General features: G+C 51.4%; 1 protein-coding gene across 1 annotated transcript in view; it reads right to left on the bottom strand.

The window, feature by feature from the left end:
- Positions 1-21,776, bottom strand: part of Myo18b (myosin XVIIIB) — a 194,338-nt gene that overhangs the window by 92,804 nt on the left and 79,758 nt on the right. The window contains exons 27-32 of the mRNA XM_032886778.1: positions 21,038-21,162; positions 17,262-17,416; positions 12,994-13,117; positions 11,907-12,107; positions 7,988-8,098; positions 4,883-4,987 (exon numbers count right to left, since the gene is read on the bottom strand). Coding sequence (XP_032742669.1) covers positions 4,883-4,987; positions 7,988-8,098; positions 11,907-12,107; positions 12,994-13,117; positions 17,262-17,416; positions 21,038-21,162 — 821 coding nt within the window. The remainder of the gene's footprint in view (positions 1-4,882; positions 4,988-7,987; positions 8,099-11,906; positions 12,108-12,993; positions 13,118-17,261; positions 17,417-21,037; positions 21,163-21,776) is intronic.

Below are 21,776 nucleotides of genomic sequence, written 5' to 3'. Positions count from 1 at the left end.
ATCCCTTTGTGGTCAAAGACCCTTTCATGGGTTGCCTAAGACCACCAGAAAACAGAGATTTACATCACAATGCACAACAGTAGCAAAATTACAATTTTGAAGTAGCGATGAAGATATTTCTTTGGTTGGGGGGGTCACCTCATGAGGAACTGTACTATTAAAGAGTCACAGCATCAGCGAGGTGAGAGCCACCGGGTTTTGGATTGGCTTTTACATGTTGTGGATCTCTGCCTGCCTGCCAAATGCCTCTCCCGGGACGCAAAGATGCCCAAGAGTGTTCTAGAAGGAACAAAGATTAAGAATGAGGTGACTTGTGCTTTAAGCTTCAACACAGCATTCGCTGGCAGCAGGAACGATGGCTCGCCACCCGACTGAATTGGGGCTTCCCATCTCTAAGAAGAGGGCTTTGATAAATCCCCTTTTCTGTGTTAAGATAAGAGAAGGATCTGGCGTGATAAGGGGTGGCAGAACACTGCGCGCCAAGTGCTTTACAAACACAGGATTACGGCAAGTGCTCCGTGACCTGGCATGTGTGCACAGAGATTTCATGTCACGATTTCTCCACGGCCAGCTTGGGATTCTTTGAAAAAATGAGTTGGCTTTTAGAATACAGCGTCTCCTCCCTCGGATGGATTACTGTGGTAAATTTAAAACACTGGTCCGTGGTATAAATACACAGCCAGAGGGATGGAGATCAGGAGCAGCGCTGAGCTGAGCTGAGCTGCAGTCTGGGCACCCCACCACCCCCTGTCATGTGCGGTAGCACTTAACTGCTGTGACAATCCCTTAGAAATACACATTGTTATTATTGTTATTGCCTTTGTGAACGTTAGACTAGCTTACATTTATGGAGGGCATTCTAAGCACCTCCAATGATTCTCCAACGATTCTAAATACTTTGAGGGGTGAGTAACACTTAATCCCCGCCATGAGCTCATTATCTTCATTGCACAGGTGAGAGGACTGAGGTTGATAGGGGTGATTTGCCCAGGAGAGAGAGAGTTGGGGTATGAGCTGAGCTGGTGTGGCAAGAAAGAGGCAACTTTAGGAAGTTATATCATCAGGGAGGTGTGTTTACTGCCAATTTCACCGCCACCATCACCACCATCATCATCCTCACCACCACCACCACCATCATCACCATCATCATCCTCACCACCACCACCATCACCATCATCATCCTCACCACCACCATCATCCTCACCACCACCACAATCCTCACCACCGCCACCATCATCACCATCACCGCCACCACCATCATCATATTTCACTGAATGCACATCTTGCCTGCACCTATGTCTGTGTACCTTGCATTTGCCTAGTACACGTGGATGCCAGGAGAGTCCTCAAATCCTCTAGAACTGAAGTTACAGGTGGTTGTGGTTTAAAGTGTGGGTGCTGGGAATTGAACCCAGGTCCTCTGCAAGGGCAACCAGTGCGCTGGACCACAGAGCCATCTCTCCAGCCCCACGTTTTCTGTTTTTACAAGACATGGCACTGAGGCACAGAGGAGACAGCACTGGAAATCGGGGCTAGCTGCTAGGAGCTAGAGGCACAGGGAGGGCGCCCCAGGTAGAAGGGGCACTTCAGGAGCCAGTGAGAGAGTAGGCTGGCTGGCATGTGAACTGCCATGTGACTGGCCCAGTGGACTGATAACCTTGGGGTGGGATGGGGGCAGGTCACATAGTAAGGGGCAGTCTGGGGCTCTCAGAACAAAGGGACACTGCACGCGCCAGAGTCACAGTGCTGCCAAGTGTATATGGAGAACCCAAGGGTCTCAGCTTAGCATTTGGGTCTCTAACCACTGCCCCGCAGCACCTAATGAGACTATCTCCAGAAGTCCCGATTCTCCTGCTCCACAATCGGGTTTTTCCACAATATGTGCAGACTCTGGGCTTCTCTCCTCTGTCTGCATGCTTCCCTTCTGGCTACAGCTTTCCTAAGAAACAAGCTGGCACCGACTGGCTTCGCCATTGAAATGGCTATGAGCATAGTCACCAATGATGCTGCCTCTGCTGCCCCTTGAAATGTTGGCATTGCCGGCCTTGTCCGGCCTTCTGCTAACAGAATCCACGAGAAAACCTCAGACCGAGCTGTCCTCCCCATCTTAATTATCATAGGGAGGGGGAAGGTGGAGGAGAGAGGTGGGAAGAAGGAGGAGGGAAGAGGGAGGAAGGAGGAGGGAGGAGGGAGGGATGAAGAGGAGGGAGGAGGAGAGGGAGAAAGAGGAGGGAGGAGGGAGAAGGGTGGAGGAGGGTGGAAGAGGGAGGAAGGGGAGAAGAGGGAGGAGGGAGGAAGGTAGAGGAATTAGGAGGGAGGGGAGAAGAGGGAAGAGGGGGGAGAAAAGGAGGGAGGAAGGAGGAGGAGGGAGGAGGAGGGAGGAGGAGGGAGGAGGAGGGAGGAGGAGGGAGGAGGAGGGAGGAGGAGGGGGAGGCTGGAGAAGAGAGGAGGGTGGAGGGAGAGCCTCCTTAGATTAATGTGAATGAAGCACCATTCTGAGAGCTCAGTGATTCTTGAAGCACGTGTTTCTAGTTAATGGGACCTATAACCTTTTGCTTAAAAAAAAAAAATGGTCTCAAGTAGCCAAGGCTGGCCTTGAACTCTTGTTAAATCAGAGTGCCAAATAGAACAATGTGGGAGACGCTGTGTTCCTCCACAGGAGAAGTGACTCATGGTGGAGTCTCCATTGAACAGCAGCACGAGGTAAGACTTAACTGTGTTGTTTTGTTTTGTTTTGTTTTGTTTTTAATACTAGAAAACTCCAAGAGGGTGAAGATTTAACCGGACAAGAGTTACTGATCACACGCACAGTGGAAACAGTGACATGACCAAGCCTTAGTGGCATCCACATCGAGCCAGGGGTCGAAAGGCGCATTTGCTAGTAAGTCCCTGTGTGGCTGAGGCCAGTGGGTAAGTTGGAGGAGAACCAACTGCCCGTTCCTCTTGGAAACAGTTAAGAATTTTTCCTTTGTCCAAAGGGGCAAAATTGTTCTCATTCCCAAATGGTAAGATCTTGAACGTAGAAGGGCCTAAAATAATCAACAGATGAAATATTACAAAACAAGGAACTCAGCAACGCTAAGACCGTGGAGGTGTCTCACGGGCCACATAAGACGATTAAATAAAAATCAAAATGCAGAACAAGCACTGGTCATGAAGTGGTGGAAACCAAGAGTTTCCTGGAGATAAAGCTAATTAAGACGCTTGTGACGCCCATGGTTGAGAAATAAGCATTGTAGGTAAAGAGAGACGGGGTAGGGCTGGGGTCAACAGCAGAGTTTTAACTTGAAGCTGACAGCTCTCTCCAGTCTAACCTGCAAATCAGTCGCTCCAATGAGCCTCGTTTCCTCATGGAAGCCTTCTTTTACTTTCATTTTTCAAAATTATTTATGGCACACGGCCGTGTTTGCCCACATGAATCCCTATGTACCACGTGCATGGCCTTGTGCCTGCAGAGGCTAGAAGGGGCTTTGCATACCATGGAGATAAAATGCCAGACAGTTGAGAGCCACTGGGGACAGGACTTGGGTCCTCTGCAAAAGTAGCAAGGGCTCTCCAGACCCTGACATCCTTTGCCGCTGTTTTGGTAAATCCCTCAACTGTGACTCCTTCCTGAGGTGACTTGTGCCTGTGTTGAATGGTTAAAGCTATCTAGGACACCGTCGTTTATCGAAAGCTAGCCAGCAGGACCAGATTGTGCAGGAACAGAGAGGAGCGTGAAGCCAGTAACACGGGGATGGGTACACACCCACGGCGTGAGGGACGGTGGAGGGAGGGGTGGGAAGGAAAACATAGGTACCTACTTCATACCACACACCTACATAAGATGGATTAAGACCTAATTATATGCACAAAAAGGAGTCTGGAGCTTTTAAGGCATATGGTAAAATATGAACTGAAATTAAGGAAGGCGACTTTAAAGTAGGGAAGCATAAGGTGTAAATGTGATCTGCTTGGCTGCACTAGAAACACTTTATCAACTGAAGGGCATTATCAACAAGGGTGTGGGCTATCCACAGGCAGAGCTATTGAAACCTGGATTATCAGGAACTGATTGGCGTTTGTACACAGATCATGAATGATTCCCAGAACGTACAGAAGCCAATCGACATGACCAGATGAGTCACGGAGACGAGACTGCACAGCTTTCTCAGAGACAAGGGACCCACAGTGCCGGCTCTGGGAAATTACAGTACACACTGCGGCAGCTTATGGTGGGTGGTATGCTCAGCATCCCACATACAGCCCCTACCATGCACCGTTTTCAGAATGCCACAGAGACAGGCTGAGGTCCCCAGGGACAGGCCTGAGGGTCCCTGCTAATCTACAAGCTTGGAGCCATTAACAAGCCACCAAGACACACACACACACACACACACACACACACACACACACACACACACACACAGAGAGAGAGAGAGAGAGAGAGAGAGAGAGAGAGAGAGAGAGAGAGACGGACAGATGGACAGACAGACAGCAAAGGTAGCAGACACTCCTGCCTGGCTCCCAGTCCTGGAAAAACCTCGTCCCTACAAGGCTAGCTGTGAGCATGGCAGCCATCTCTACCCAGCCCCTTAGTGTAAGCATTGTTCACAGTTGACTACCAACAGCCACTGACAGCCATGTTGCTTCATCTGCCCCTCCTGACTGAGGCCACTCTGTTTACTTCCTCTGTTCTTTGAAGAGCTGCTAGTCACCAGCTCCTTAGAGTTTCAAAGAGCCGGTGGGAAGGGTGGATGGAGCACCATGCACTCTGAGGACACAGGGGGAGGCCTGACCTTGGCCCTTCCCAAAGACTAAAGGATCTCCCCTGGTGGCTAGCTTTCTCGTGCATCCAGCCATCTCATGGGGCCCTCGGATGTCCCCACTGTGCGTGCCTTACCTGGTCACACAGGGTTCCAATCAAGCCTTCCAGGTCATGCTTCTCGTGGAGAGCCGCCTGTTTCTCTTCATATTCCTGCTCCAACTGCATCTCCAGCTGACGGAGCTGTGGACGCACAGGACAGATGTGAGCACCCTTGGATGCGTCCTGAGCAGCAGAGCCAGGGCCCTGGGAGGAGGTGACATGCAGCCTAGAGCCATACTCTAATGCTGCCTAGTGATTTGGAGGGTTATACCTGTGAAGCAACCTAGGGATCTAAAAGCTTGGAACCTGGAAGGCAAGGAATGTGTGAGCTGGTCAGATTGGGGGAGCCCTTTGCCGCACATTGTGAAGTTTGCAGTCATGGCCACTGCTTAAATACTTTCAAGTCTTAGCATGTGGAGTTCTAGCGTGTGTGCATGCATGCACGTGCAGGAGTGTGTGCAGGTACATGCTGAATGGCGTGGGCACATGAGGAGGCCAGAATGTGATGCCTGGTGTCTTCATGTATCATTCTCTTCTTTACATTATATTTTGAGACACCATCTCTCAATGAATCTTGGACCCACCCCCATCAACTAGACTGAGCCCTCAAGCTCCCAGAATCCTCCTGTGTCTGTCTGCCTGCCAGACCCGGAGTCACTCAGGTCTTCACACCTGTGTCGCAAGCATATGACCCACTGAACTATTTCCTCTCCCCTAGTCCTCCGACTTCTTCAGGCTAGGTACCACGCAGCCCGTTATGAGACCCATCCACTTCCTTGGTCCTTGAAAAAGGCTCCAGCCAAGGGACACATGGTGTTACGTGGATACACTGATTGGTGGTACAGACTGTGGGAGCTCTCTTTACTTTCCAGTGGGATGGGGCCCATTGGGAGGGTTAGGGCTGGAGGATGCTGTGAGGGAGTCACCCCACAATAGGATTAGTGCCCTTATAGAGGAAGACACCAGAAAATCAAATCTACCTCTTTCTCCTCCTCTTTCTCTTCCCTTTGTTAAGGACACAATAAGAAGTGACCATCTACAAGGTGGCCTTTAACAGAACCCCTGAGCCAGTCACAGATTGATGACAGTGAATATCCTCATAGACACCCTGGGATACAGTGTTTCCCTCCCACAGCCCCACTAAGACATCTGAGTGGTAGCTCTTTACCTAATTTGCAATTCTCTTTGATTCCTCGCTGCTACCCAATGAACCAGGGGTCCCTTACTTGAGCACCCCAGCAGAAGCTGGTGGGCTCCCAAGCAGACCCACTGATGGTTCAACCCCACCCCCTCCATCCTCCACACACACAGTCTGCGGTTCATGTCACAGACAGGTAACCAGGCATTCCTAAGAGGGGTTAGTTCCTTTTCCCCAATAACAAACACCCACAGCATCCCCTCAGGTCACTAACTGTCTCCTGTGGGAGACACTGAGGGCTGCCAGCCACAGGGGAGCCGCCATCAGCATCTGTCACAGGGAGAGGAAAGCTTCCACCTGCTCCCACACTCTGCCTTGTTAGGTCCAGAAAAAGCTGACTGAGAAATGCAGTCAGCCTGGGTCAACCAGATGTCCCGGCAGGTAGAGGCATTGCCACCTGAGCTCAATCCCCAGGGCCCATGAGGAAATGAGAGAACAACTCTCATATGTTGCCCTCTGATGTCCACATACATGCCATGGCATGCAGGCACACACACACACACACACACACACACACACACACACACACCAATGAACAAATGGTGTAAGTATAAAAGTCCTGTAAGAAATATAGTTGCCACGCTCCTGTCTGCTTCTAAGAGATAAAAGTTACTTAGAAAAATATCCCCAAATCATCAAATCATAAAACATCAGTGTCAAGCACTTCCTGGGAGAGGGTGAAGAATATTTCCCTGTGGTTTGCAAGTGTGATGAGAGGAGGGAAGGAGGAGGGAAGGGGGAGGGATGGGGGAAGAAGGGAGAGAGGAGGGGAAGGGAGGGAAAGGAGGAAGAGAGAAGGGGAAGGAGAGGGAAGGGGGAGGATGGGGGAAGGGATGAGAGAGGAAAGGAGGAGGAGAGGGGGGGAAAGGGAGGGAGAGGGAGAAAAGGAGGAAGGGGGAGGGGGAGGGGATGGAAGGAGGGGGAGGGGAGGGAAGGGAGGGGAAGGGAAGAGGAAGAAAGGGAAGGAGAGGGGAGAGAGGGAGGGAAGGGAGGGGAAGGGAAGAGGAAGAAAGGGAAGGAGAGGGGAGGGAGGGAGGGAAGGGGGGGGGAGGGGATGAAAGGAGAGGGGAGGGGAGGGAAGGAGAGGGGGGGGGAGGAAGGGGAGGGAAGAGGATGGAGGGGGGGAAGGAAGGGGTGAAGGAGGAAGGAGGAGGAAGGGGGAGGGAAGTGAGAGGGAAGGAGGAGGGGAGGAGAGGGAAGAAAGAGGGAGGGAAAGGGGAGGGAAGGGAAAGAAAGGGGTGAAGGGGTGAAGGAGGAAGGAGAGGGAAGGAAAAGGGAAGGGGGAGGGGAGCGGTGCTCAAACTCCAGGAACTATGGGCACTACTAAAGGAAAGAGATTCACCCATGTCTCATCAAATAGAGAACTTATGGGCTGTAGCAGCAGTAAAGGTCCAACCACAGGAAAACCACAGGAGAGGATGCTGATGGTGGACCACAGACACGTGTAAAGGCTGACACAGACTGGTGAGCGTAGTGTAGGCTGAAACTGCACAGCTGCCTTCAGGGCAAGGCTGTCTCCACTGTCCTATGCGTGCCAGGGGTGGGGGGTTGAGGGTGGGGAGTGTAAGGGTAGGGGGTGGGGGGAATCGTGAGGGAGATAGCAGACCAACTAGGACCAAAGCGAGCCTGGTTCTCAGGTGCAGAACGCCAAGGAATGTCAGTCAGCAAAGCATGTGGATCAATGCAGGGACCCAGACAGGCCCTCTAGCTTCCCACCCACAGCATCTCTACCCACAGCCTGTCCTTTGGCGAAGAGTGTGCTTGGAATTCTAGAAGCTTCTGGGATTGCACCTAAGAAATTGGAGCCCCAGGCTCTTGAAATCCCCCAGCAAACAGCGGTTTCAGTTGGTCATAGAACAAGCATGACTCCGGGTCCCAGGTCCCGGGTCCCAGCATCCTCCCCAGTGGGACCTTGGGGTGCCCTGGGGCCACAACTCACGCACCCGCTTCTGGCAGGACTGACGCACATCCTCCAGCTCTTCCTCCTGGTCCTCACGGTCCTTCTGATGCATCTGTTTCATCCTCTCAATCTCCAACTCAAACCGCTGGCGGAGCTGGGGGCAGCAAACAAGGATGGTGTATGAAGGTCCACCAAACTCTCAAAGCTCCATGGCACAGCACCACACCCCCAGCCCTCCAGGCCACTCCCACATCCAGCCCTCCATGCCACGCCCACAGCCCCTGCCCTCCACATCATGCCCACACCTCCATCTCCCCACACTTCCATCCCCCCACACCACACCCACATCCCCAGCTCTCCACACCACACCCACACCCCCAGCCCTCCATGCCACGCCCACATCCAGCCCTCCACACACCCCCACAGCTCCTGTCCTCCATGCCACGCCCACATCCAGCCCTTCACGCCACGCCCACAGCCCCAGCTCTCCCCATCACACCCAGGTCACCAGCCCCATGCCTATATCCCCAGCCCTCCACACTACCCTTGACCTATCTTTCTAACAGACGCCTCTGAGTTTAGTCACATCCCTCCTACCCTGGTAAGTCAAAGGAAGCAGCCAGGTCCCCCAACACTGCCTCTGCCCTTCCTATGGTTACAACCCCCCTCGTGTCTGTCACATTCTCTCACTGGGTTTAGGCACATCCCCAGAATCCCTTTGATGCTCTCCAAGGAACCTAAAACTCAGACAGAAGTTGACAACCATTGTTGTCTCTAATGGGGACGACAGAGGAAGGAAACAGAAGAACAGATCTGGGCCCCTAAACTGTTGGGAGGAGCATGAAGACACTAATGGAGGATGTGTGCAGAGCCCCTGGCACAGCCTGGCTAAATTAGCCTCACCAAGACTGCAGCTCTTACACAGTGGCAGAGGTTATTGGAGGATGATCCCCGATGAGGGGCTGTGTGAGGAAATACAATATTTCTTTTTCATTTTTTTCCCAGCCTCTTGGGCACGTCTGACATCCGCAATACCATTTATGTCAAGCTTATATGAGTTAACATAAAATTCCCAGGAAAAAGTGCCTTATTGAGATCAATAAATATCTGCCTGGCTTCTGTGAGGATGTGTGCCGTGCAGGGCCGGGGTGCAGTATCCACTCAGCCTCCCTTCTGGGTTAAGTTCGGGCTGGGGAGCTGGGAAGATGGGTCGTCTCCGCCTTCGAGGTTACTCGAGGTTCATGTTTCTGCTTGTGGCTGTCAGTGGTGCTGGGAGGAATCTTCAAGGAATGATAACGGGTTTTTCGCAAATGCCTGCTGGCTTGTCTGTGCTTGGGGACACAGCCTGGAGCTGCCACTCAATGCTCTGCCAGTCTTGACACTCCCTCCTGTGCGGACAGTGCAATCTCCATCAATTAGACCTGGGGCTGGGAGATTGGCAAGGCTCCCATCGAAGGAATGAACCGTCTTAAAAAAAAAAAAAAAACCCAGGGCTTGACTGAGATCCTGTGGACGGTGAGCTGCCTTGGGCTACCATCTGGGGTGCCTTCCTTTGGGTATTGCACGAATCTGTGGCCTCTGGGCCATGGCAGAAGCAGTCTAGCTCACCTGGAACACTCTTCCTCAGCCAATTCTGACTGAGCCTTCAGCTTTCACTTCCTCTAGTGAGCCCTTTCCCACCACCCCCCTGGTCCTTCCCAAGACTAGATCAGTGTGCTCACGGTGCACTTGATTCCAGCAGGACTCTGAGCTTTGGGGAGGTGGAGAACACCAGAGTCCATCTATCAGGTATCTGGTGCAGATGAGGTGCTTGACAAAACAACTGGTTTAGCTACACTCACCAGTCACTCACGAGCATCCAAGACCCTCCAGACCCCGACCCTTAGCTTCCCACACTTGTGCCTTCCACTTGAGAAGCTCCTTCCTGTGATACGGAGTGGGGCTGAGCAAGTTGCTGGCACCCTGGCTTCGTGGGATGCACGGAGTCCATGTGCTGCAGCTGCTCCTGTCACTTGGCCTGTGTCCCCACCGTGGGTGGGGTTTCAACAGAATTGCCAGGTACAAATATCCTCCATGAGAAGTCCCTGTAGAGGTAAGGACTGAAACCTCCCTCCTCTTGAAGAACTGGGTGGCTTTCAGCAGAGACAGGAAAACACCTGTAACTTCACCCCATATCTCTCTGAAAACCAGGAATGCTAGCCTGACACTAAGTGTGTAAGGAAGGGTGTGGGTTTTGTGTATCACTGTCCACATCTCTCCTTAGTGAGTGTGGTGGTTCCAATATGCTTGGCCCATGAGAAGTGGCACTAGTAGAAGGAGTGATCTTATTGGAGGAAGTGTGTCACCGTGTAGGTGGGACTCTGAGGTCTCATATATATGCTTAAGTCCGGCCAGCGTGATCTGGAGCCTCCTCCTGGCTGCCCATGGGAGAGTCCTCTTAAGCTGCCTTCAGATCAAAATGTAGAATTCTCAGCTCCTCCTGCACCATGCCTGCCTGGACGCTGCCACGTTCCTACCTTGATGATAATGGACTGAACCTCTGAACCTGTAAGCCAGCCCCAGTTAAATGTTGTCCTTATGAGAGTTGCCTTGGTCATGGTGTCTGTTCACAGCAATGAAACCCTAATTAAGACAGAGTCTGTTTTTGGATGGTGGATTTTCTTTGCAAGGGCAGGATGCCACTGTGTCCTACACTGGCCTCAAGCTCTCTACATAACCCAGGCTGGCTTGGAACTCGTGGTGGTTTTTCTATCTCAGCCTCCAGGAGTTGTGGGGGCAGCAGGTGTTACAGCCACCACACCGGCTCTTGGCATATACTTAACTTGTGTCTTACTGGTTCACATTGCTGCATTTAGACCTTTTCTGTTGCTATTCTTGTCTCATGACTCCTTCAACACTGTGGCTCAGCATGGACCTGGAAACCAGCTGCTTCCCTGAGGACACTGGGAGTCGGATTTTCCATCCCTGCCTATTCCCTCAGTTACTGCACATTCCCTAAATCCCAGAAGGCTTGTCTTCCTAGATTCTGTGCCTGAAGTAGACATTTGAGCTTCATGGTCTGAGGACTTCAGTTCAGATCCTCACCCCCCACCCTCTTTCATCTCTAGATCACTTATCTATCATCCATCATCTATCCATCCATCATCTATCACCTATCATCTATCTTTTATCTATATACCTATCCATCTACCATCTATCAATCATTTATCTATTCATCTAGTATCATTTATCTATACATCTATTATCTATCTGTCTATCTGTCTGTCTATCCATCTATCCATCCATTTTTCTTATCCTATCCTATCATCTGTCTATGCATCCACCTGTTCATCCATCTACCCATCATCCACCCACTCACCCACTCACCCACTCACCCTATCCATCTATCTATCTATCTATCTATCTATCTATCTATCTATCTATCTATCTATCTATCTATCTCTATCCATAGATCCTCATCCATATCCGTGGAGGAAATGATCCTCCCCATGTCCTGTATAAGGTTCCACAAGAAGAAATCAGGGAGAGTCAAGGGCAGAGTCTCATACACGGATGGTAATCAATAACGTTAAGATACTTGGTCGGCAGTTACGTGTTGAAAACCAGCAATGCACCTGGTGTCATCCTTGGTTTTCTCTTCCAACAGGACAAGCACTTCCCTTACATGCACTGAGATACAACTCCAGGAAAATCCCTCTCAAGGGATCCCAAGAGGATCAAACAGTCAATCAACCAACAACCCCCCTGCTGCCATCCGCAGAGTTTGTGACTCGGTTGGGGAGGAGCACTGGACAGCATGCTGTTGAGACTGGTGTGTCCAGTACGGGCAGCAGCAAAGGGATGGCTGTTGGGTGGGACTCCTGCAAGCACCTGGCTTCCCCACAGTGTGTTTCCATGGCACCCCTCGGTGTGAGAACCCTGCCCGGGGTGGTGCATCCCCTGGACAAGGGGGAGCTCCTCACCTGCTCCAGCTGCTTGATGGTATTTTCCTGCTGGCTGCGGACCTTCTCTTGCTCAAGGGCGTTGGACTCCAGTTCCCAGACCCTCTCTTTCAGACTGGCTACACCTTGATTCCCCACAGAGGCACAGTTCAGCAGCTCCCGTTTCTGGCCCTGTAGCCTCTCCACCTCCTGCTTCAGCTTCGAGGCTTCCTGCTCCTTTTGCTACAAAGAGAGGGCACGGGGTGGGGTCACATGACCACGCTCCTCTCCCGGGAGGGCTCCAACCTCTGGCCTAGTTGTTTCCCAGGTTCAGCACCATTAGACAAGGTCTTCCCATGCGGCACAGGCTGACTTCAGCCTCAGGATCTTCCTGCCTCAGTTTCCCCAGTGCTGAAAGGACAAGCTAACGTCACCACCTGGGTTCCCACTTGCCCTTCCTCCACTCTTGCCCCATGCCCAGTTCCCCCGGCATGGCTGTGCTTTGAGAGGGCTCAGAGGGACCCTGGCAGATGGAAGGAGAGGGATTTTCCTGGAGTTGTATCTCAGTGCATGTAAGGGAAGTGCTTGTCCTGTTGGAAGAGAAAACCAGGCATCTTGTCAACTCTCAGCTGGGGCCAGGCTGAAGGATCAGGGAGGCAGAGAGCACAAAAGTGACCCTTCCAATAAGGAAGTTGGATCTAGGGCCAAGTCTGAAGGCTCTCCCAGGAAGAGGATGAATGGCTGGATGAAGAGTGCACAGGTCGCCCTGAGGGTGTATCAGGAGCCACCCAAGGATAAAGAGCAAATGATGTCACAAATGCCCTCTATAGCAGGGACTGCTTTGGGCAGGCTGTGGATCCTGACAAGGTCATGACCCACTCTGTTTTATTCTGTGCTGAGCCTCTGGGATCTCCCAGGTAGCACTTGGGACCCTGTGCCCATGGCCAGAGCACACGCTATAGAGGATTATCTATCAGCCTCCGTGGGTGTCATGAGGACATGCTGGGAACAGCGCTGGCAGCTGCCTGGGGCACAGCCCCCACCCAGGGCTCTGTTCCTCTGCACACTGCAGCAGATGCATGCTGGAATTTCTAGAGAATCCAGACAGTCATGAGTCCCCACTTCTTACCTCCAGCTGCTGCTGTAGTTGGCCCAGTTCCCAGCGAACTCCGCTGTTCTCTCGACTCACTTTCTCCCTGAGGCTCTTCTCAAACATCGATTCCCCAAGCGCCTGGGCCAGCTGCAAGTCAAACCTGCACAAAACAGAATGGATACATAGGGAACCATGGTAGGGGAAACTGAGGCAGGGTCAACTGTGGGCAGAGTTAAAAACACAAGACAAAAAGGGGTTGGCGGAGGGATGAATGGGCTTTTCTTGTGTGGGGTTGTTGGGATGGGGTTGGGGAGCACCAGGAAAATCATGGAGGGAGTTCCAGTTTTCTAAAGGATTTCCATCCAAACATTAGAAACCAGATAAAACATTAAACGAAAATTAAAAGTATATTTAAATATAGAGGATATTAAATCATACATATTTATGATGAAGAACAAAAATGCTAGAGGAAGGAGAAATGGGAGAGAAACAGGACAGAGGGAGAGAGGAGAGAAGAAAGAGCGGGAGAAGGGAGAGAGAGAGAGAGGAAGGAAGAAGGGAAGAGGAAAAAGAAGAGGGAGAGAGAAGAGAGGGGAGAGAAAAGAGGAGAAAGAGACAAAGAGAGGGAAAGGGAGAAAGAGGAGAGAAGAAAGGAGGGGGAGAGAGACAAAGAGACAGAGACACAGAGAGACAGAGACAGAGACAGACAGAGAGGGAGGGGAAGGCACACTAATCCATTTTGTTGGATTGGAGACTCCTTCTCTCTCTAAGGGTTTTCAATGTAAGTGTCCCTGCCTGGTGTGCGGGTACCCACAGTCCTGTTTCCCATTTCCTGTCATAAGCGATAAGGACAGGCACTAGTTGAGGGTGGCATGCCAGGCGCTCCTAGGTGGCCTGCTCCTCAAGTGGCCCTATAGCATCAGCAAATGGGAAGCAGCCTACAGGTCATCGGGGCAGACGATGGAGCTCCTGCCCCTCCACAAAGCTGACCACCATGGGGACACTTTCCTGGCCATTCACTCTCTGCTCATGTTTCTCAGATTTGCACCTCATCAGGGTGCGTGTCCCTCCTGGAGAACTTGACAAGGCTGCCGTGAGGGGTGACTGAGTCATGCACAGGAAGTCCCACAGTTCCAGCAATCCTGATGTGGTACCTGGCATGTGGACACTACTGACAACCACTCCCTGTGTAAGATCATCACGTCGGCTGTCTTCCATAGCCCCAGGCTCCCAAGAAAGCCAATCATAGCTCTCCTTACGAAGCCCTCCTGCTGAAAACAGCCCAGAAGCATTCTGATTGGCTGTTGGTGACATCATTTCAGAGGTTCTGTCTGCTGTCCCTGAATCTTGAGGATGGTGATGATCAGACAGGTCCAACATCCTGGGCCTTGGGCTGGGGTCTCTGCCGTCTCTATGACAGCAGAGCCAGTAAGTGATAGGGGCCCACAGGAGGAGAAGGGGCAGCTCAGCAAGGCACATGAATGAAACCGAGGCTCATAAACTCACATGTCTGAACAAGCCTATGGGGGCCAGGGAGTGGAGTGTGGTGTCTGAATATTTTTGGCCCATGGGAAGTGGCACTGTTCGGAGGTACGGTCTTGTTGGAGGAAGTGCATTACTGTGGGGGTGGGCTTTGAAGCTCCACCCAGTGCAGAAGACTTAGTTTCTCCTGGTTGCAGTCAGATCAAGATGTAGAACTCTGAGCTACTTTATGCCATGCCTACCTAGACATGGCCATGTTCCCGCCTTGATGATAATGGACTCTAACCTCAACCTCTGAACCTGTAAGCCAGCCCCAAGTAAATGCTGTCCTTTATAAGAGTTGCCTTGGTCATGGTGTCTCCTGACAGCAATGAAACTCTTAGTAAGACAGACTTGGTTGAGTCCCACATTCCACAGTGGCAGAAGTAACCTTGAACCAAGCTTCCCTAGACTCGAAGCCAATCTACCTGTCCATGCCCTGGGGCAGGTGAGGTACACAGCCACACGAGGAAATGGCAATACGTTCTGGAGGAGTCCTTGTCTTAAACACAACACCCGATGCCAAAGAAAGGCTTTTACAGACCCCCAACTTCTGGAACACACGTTTGCACACACCCCTTCACTCCACCTGGCGCCAGGCCTGCCCGGAGGCTCAGGGTCAGTGGGGTGACACACGGTTCTCTTCAAGAACTCTGTCGGCTGTTAGAATGAAGCTTTGTGACCCATGCATGGAGTATCTATGGCAACAAGGCTCCAAACGCAGATGGAAGCATTCTGGACCACTTGATACAGAAGCCAGGATGGGGATGGGGAATTCTCATAGTGTGGAACAGTGAATGGTGTGGGTGGCAGTTCCCCGGGATTGAAAAGGCCCTGGAGAGTGACACAGAAGTGTCTCTGGCTTCTTCTGGAACATTCTATATCACTAGAGGCGATCAGGCAACATGTCCACTGAACAGATGTTCGCTGTCCCTCGGCTCCCTTTAAACTACTCATCTACCTGGATCTCCATGTGTGTTGTGGGGACTTTAACATCAAAACCCACTTCTAAGCCAGAGCCAACGGTGGCAGGAGGGACCCTACAGGCAGGTGAGTTCGAAGAAACAGAAAGACAAGGATGGGAGATGAGGTCCTTTGAGGGCACACCATGCAAGTCCCCGGGGATTAGGGACTCTATAAGCCAAGAACTACAGGCCTCTCTGCCGGAGAGTTGACCCCCTCAGGAGGAGCAGAATTCCCAGAAGAGGACTGAGGGGTTGGCAAGTAGGAGAAGCCCTGTCAGTGTGTTCATGGCCTGTCATGCCTGTGGCCTGTCAGGGACACACTCTGGAAACTGGTGGAAGTCTAGGATGCATCCAAGATGCCAGTCATCCTGAGCTTAGAGAAACACTGTCACCGGACAATGTCACATAGCAAGTGGCTGGCACAAAGCCGGGTCATTTTTCCTGTGCAAGAGTGAGGACTTGCCCATGTGCCAGGTTGGGTGTGGAAGGAAGGACCAGTGAAAAGAAGCTAACCTTCATGTGGGGGAAGTGTGTTAACAATGCTTGGGTGGCCATTTTGGGAAGAAGATGTCACCTCAGGATAGGCCCCGATAAATGGAAGCAAGAGACAGTATAGAGCTGGGCGGTGGTGGCACACACCTTTAATCCCAGCACTCAGGAGGCAGAGGTAGAGGGATCTCTCTGTGTTTGAGGCCAGCCTGGTCTACAGAACGATTTCCAGGACAGCCAGGACTACACAGAGAAACCCTGTCTAGAAGGGTGATGGGGAGGAGGAGAGGAAGGAGAGAAAACAGGACAGGGAACAACCGGATAGTTCAGGATTTATCTGACTACAGTGTGATCCTGCCCACAGCCTCTTGGAAACGAGGCCACCAACCAAGCAAAGCCAAGGCTTTGTCACCTGGTACGCTTCTGAAAACTTCGTCATAAGTATTTCACCAGAGGCTTAGAAACTTGCTACTGTGGCGGCAGGCCCTCCTGAAACCCTTTACTCCCACCCCCAACCCCAATCAGGAGAGAATCCCAAACTGACACGTCAAGCCCTGGGATTCAGAGCCACAGCTGCTGGAGGGTGTGGGTCTTGGTAACAGTCCTGGCTCCTCTCTTGCCTAGTCATGCCAGTGTCCCCACAGGAGAGCAAGTGCAGTGTCCAGGTGCACCATCAAAGCTGTCCACGCGTTTACTTGTAAGGTGCAGATCCTGCCAGACCTGCCCCACTGATCAGAGTCCGAGTCCTCGATAGGAAGAGGGCAACTCCTATTTGGGGATGAGTTCTTTTTAAATTTCTTGTCTCCTTTTTCAGCACTGGGGATGGGCAGCTGAGTCCAGTTCACTAGGATGGGCACATCATATAGTTCTCAGCACAAGAAAGACGCCACTGCTATCTATAGATGGGCACCCAGGATCCAGAGGGATCAATCACACAGCCAGAAAGCAGAACAGTCAGACATGAACTGGTGTGGTCTCCTAAGAGACATAGCTCCCTCTCATCACACTAGCTTACTACACACTCTCCACAATAAACCCCTTCAGGAAAAGGGATGGTGAAGCCCAGAGAGGGCATGTAATTTCTCCAAGGTCACAAAGTAACTGGGAACAAGGCAGGCTGGGAGGAACAGCAAGAACCATTCCTGGTTGGAGTCTTGAGAACCTGACAGGAATCCCTTCCACATGGGGTTGTGAATGAAGGAGCTGTGCCCTGGGCTCAAGAAGGCTGACAGAAGTTGGAAGGCTTAGGAAGGGAACCAGAGGCCTCAGTGTACCCCGGCACCATGCAGCCCACCCTGGTGGCCCGGTTAACTGTGGGACAGGACTCACTTTTTCTGTCTCTTCTCCAGATCATGGTTCCTGCTCTGCTGGTTCTCCAGCAGCACCCGTGTGTCCTCCAGGTCCCAGGTGAGGTGGTGACACTTCCGCCTCAGTTGGTGAGCCGTCTTCTTGGCCTCTTCATAAGCACTCTGCAGCTCCCCTAGCTATGGAAAGAAGAGAGAGGTTCGCTGGTGTCCCCATTTCCAAGGTCAGTGCCACAGAAGGAAAGGGACGCTGGGAGAGGGAGGACCTCAGAGCAGTTCCTGTCAGCTCTAGGATACCGTTTCCCTGAGCCCCACTCTCCTGGGAGGGACATTGTGGTGAGTCCATCAGTCTCTTGATGATCTCTCTGCTTCGTCTCGGCTAAACCTCCCACCCAACACCCTTAATTCATTTTTCCTTGCCCTGCCTCAACTTGACACTTTGGCAATTGACGGATGGATCTGTCATCTGGGGAGACTTGTGAAGATTACAGAGTCATGAAGAGGGCATCCCCCAGCCAATTGGAGCAGGCACCCTAGGGAGCAAGCACTGCATGGTCCACGGTGTGGGCTGAAGCCTACAGCTCATTCAGGGACATGAGCAAGCAGGAGCAAAGCCTCCTGCATCTTCCCCAGACCCTCCCCAACACACACACACACACACACACACACACACACACACACATATACACACACATGTGTGCACACATACACACACATATATACACACATGCGCATGCATGCGTGTGCGCACACACATAAATATATACACATGTGCACGCATGTGTGCACATACACACACATATATATACATGTGCGCACATGCGTGCACACATACACACACATAAATACACACGTGTGCACACACGTATATTCACACATGTGTACACACGTACACACACACACACCCACACACACACACACACACACACACACACACCCTAGTTTGAAAGAGTGGGATGCAGGACACATGCTTTGAAGAAGCGGCCTCATTAAAGGGCTGCTTTAAATAAGCAAAACTCTGAGTTAATGAGGCCTGTAATTCTAAATTCAGTATTTGAAGGCAAATGAGATGTTTTCCTATGTCCCGCCGCTCGGAAAGGGTTGCGGGTTTATGACTTTTTAATGTAGTGCGGATATCCCCCTTCCTTAGGGAAAGAGGCACGACTCTATAATTCGCCGTTACAGACCCAGGCTGCTGCCCCCCCCCTCGTCTGTCTCTGTGTGAACCATGTCCATCTTGGAAGAGACTGTTAAAAGCTCCACCAGCATCCTCCTTGGGGTGGGGGTGGGGGATTTACCACACCTCTCTTCCTCTCTTTATAGGGTCCCCAGGGACCATCCCTTTCTGGTTCCCCCTTTAGACTATCAGTTTAATTTTCTCCCCTGTTGAGGACATAGTAGAAGAATAGAACCCCCCACCCCATGACTCCTCCAGTGACTGGAAGAAACCAAGAAATAAAGAGATGCATGTCCTGTGGGGTGTGTACCAGACTGGAGGTGGATGGCCAAGGGATTCCCACCTCAGTCTGTGTCAGCCAGGGCTTTCTGTGGAGTGGTGTTTGAGGTCTGACACTGGGGTTGAGAATATCAAGGCAGAAGAGGAGCAAACACCCTCTGAGCTGCTGCAGCAGCAGCAGCACAGGCAAAGGTTCTGAGCTGAGAAAGTGCTGAACATTTGAGCACATGATCAGTTGATCCTGGGATGGGCTCTTAAGGCTCAGCTCTCCCAAATCCACCCTCCTGACAACTTAAAAGCGATTATTTTACCCTTTGAGGCAGAGGCAGCCTCAAGTGACTCGGAATTGTCTTGAACTTGCTAAGCAGAGAAAGCTGACCTCAAATCCCTGATCCTCCTGTTTCTACCTCCCAGGCCTGAGGAGAGCATTCTTGAGCTCCTACGCCTGGCTTAGCATGGTCATTTGAAACTGACCATGGGAGTGTTGAGGCACAGAGGGAGTCTGTGCCATTTGCCTTGACCCCGAGGGTAGAGTGACAACCAGAGAGCGAGCAGACCAGTGAAGAGAGATGCCGGAAGACAAGTCAAGAGGCCAGATGGTCGCAGTGAACATCCAGACAGGAGAGTTGATGTTGCTAACAGTGAGCTTCACTCTCAGGAAAGAAGGGCAAGATGGGTCTGGTGGTATAGGATTGTCACCCCATCTGGATGAGGAAGGAAGATCACAAGTTCAAGGCCACCCTGGACAACGTAGCAAGGTACTGTCTCAAAAGCAATGAAACGGAAGCTAGTAATGTACAGCTTCACAGCAGAGTGCTTGCCTCGCATGCACAAGTGAAGTCTATGTTCGGTCTCCAGCACTGAGACATAAATGGGGTGGGTGCTCCAGGAGCTTAGATATGCACATGACACAGAACCAGGGCTGTAAAGGTAGATAACCACATCATGGCCACCTTGCTCTGGCTGAGAGCAGTCACTAGATGTTGGAAGGAGAGGTGTGTGAATGGCCAGACAGACCTGGGAGATGGACCTTGGCTTAGACTCTCAAAGAGAAGCAACCAGTGAGAAGGTTAACCAGAACCCCCAGCCTAGACTGGTAGAGAGGCCTGAAGCCATAGATGAAGGAAGAAGTTTGCCCAAGAAACCCAATCCAAGCCCCTTTCAAGTGTATTTCTGACAGGGGACCTTCTCATGTCCCATGTCAAAGGATACCATTAGGAAAATTAGAATCAGTTGGTTATCAGTGCAATGAAACCTAGCTCAACACATACATGCACACATGTGAACATATGCACACACACATACACATACACATGTGCACACAAGCACACATACATACACATGAGTGCACATACACACATACACACATGTGCACACAAGCACACACACATACATATGAGTGCACACACACATACACACATGTGCACATGAGCACACACACGCATACATGAGAGAAGGAAAAGGAACATTCCCAAGCACAGGGTGATTGAAGCCAGAACAGAGGACCCCTAAGGGTCAATCGAGATGTAGAACACACCCAAAAGGTCCACCTCAACATCACCATGTGCAACAGTAGAACAATCCAGAAGGGATTCTGGGTGCCTAACCTACAGTACAGCTCATGGATGAAGAAACAGGCTGGAGGCTATGGCTCTGGTCTAGGGGAAGCAGAGATAACAGACCACTGGGGCTGGAGAAGGCAGGTGGGGCTGGTTTGAATGAGAATGGTCCCTATAGACTCATCTGTTTGAACGCTTAGCCACCAGGGAGTGGAATGGCTTAGAGGATTAGAAGGATCAGGAGGTGTGGCCAAGTTGGAGGAAGTGTATTACTGGGTGTGTTCTGGGAGGTTTCAAAAGCCAAAGCCAGTCCCAGTTTCTCTAATCCCATCTCTGTCTATGGGTCAGGACATAGCTGTCAGCTACTGATCCAGCACCATGCTCCTGGCCATGATGATAACAGACTAAACCTCTGAAATTGTTAAGAGGCCTCCACTTAAATGCTGTCTATTAGAAGGGTTGCCTTGGTTGTGGTGTCTCTTCACAGCCATAGAACACTGACTAAGACTGCAGTGTTAACAATATGCTGTGGTGACTTTACAGGCCAGAACCTAAGGCCTACATCCTTGCCATTTCTGCCAGAGCCAGACCTCTGACACAGGTCTAGACGGTAGGCAGTTGGGCCACCACCCTTCCCTCAGAAACACTCCCTCCATCCCACAGGGACAGCTATTGTTCCAACAGTAGAGATCCTCCTTCCCCAAGAACGGACAACACAGTAGCCTCTCACAATGGAGGGGAGAAGACACCAGTTGTCTGGGGTCCCGGCCCTCCACCCTTTCTCACCTTCTGCTCCAGCTCAGTCCGGGCCTTCATCTCTGAGTCCAACCTCTCCTCGCACTGCTGAAGGCGCTTGCGTAGGAAGTCGTTCTCCAACTGAGCACAGTCCAAACGCATCTGCCACTCGTCCGCTGCGTGACAGTCGACGGCTGGTGAGTGAGGTGGCAGATGTGGGCCTCGCCTCACTCCACTTGCCACTTCAAAGTGACCCTTCAGAAGACTCCCAAGCCTCAGTCTTGGATTCAGGGTAAGAAACTGTGCTGAAGCCCAAGCTAAGACAAAGGCCAGGCTTCTTCCAGGCAGTCTGCCCTGACTACATCCAGCTGTCTGTTGTAAGGTCATATTTCTTAAACCCTGTAAGGGTACCCAGATGTTTCTTTTTCCAAAGAAATTTCACAGTCTATAAGGCAGAGAGTTCTCTTGTCATTGGTGTATGCTCAACATCATTTAGAAGTTTTTCAGATAGTCGGGGATACAGGACCCACCAGAATCCTGGCCATGGGCTGGGTGGTAGATTTGATCGTTGACATTGGGTGGAGTTACAAGCTAACTGGATGGGGTGATCACTCAGTGAGGACCTAGCCACAAATGCCCTGGATGATTTTTTTTTTCGGAGCTGGAGACTGAACTCAGGGTCTTAGCAAGGCCTAGCAAGCGCTCTACCACTGAGCTAAATCCCCAACCCAATGCCCTAGATGATTTAATGTATGCTAAATCCTTTGATTTGGTTTAAAAAGTCATGTGA

The sequence above is a fragment of the Rattus rattus genome, chromosome 16 (assembly GCF_011064425.1).
Source record: "Rattus rattus isolate New Zealand chromosome 16, Rrattus_CSIRO_v1, whole genome shotgun sequence".
Lineage (NCBI taxonomy): Eukaryota > Metazoa > Chordata > Mammalia > Rodentia > Muridae > Rattus > Rattus rattus.
This window is presented reverse-complemented; position numbering and strand designations above follow the sequence as displayed.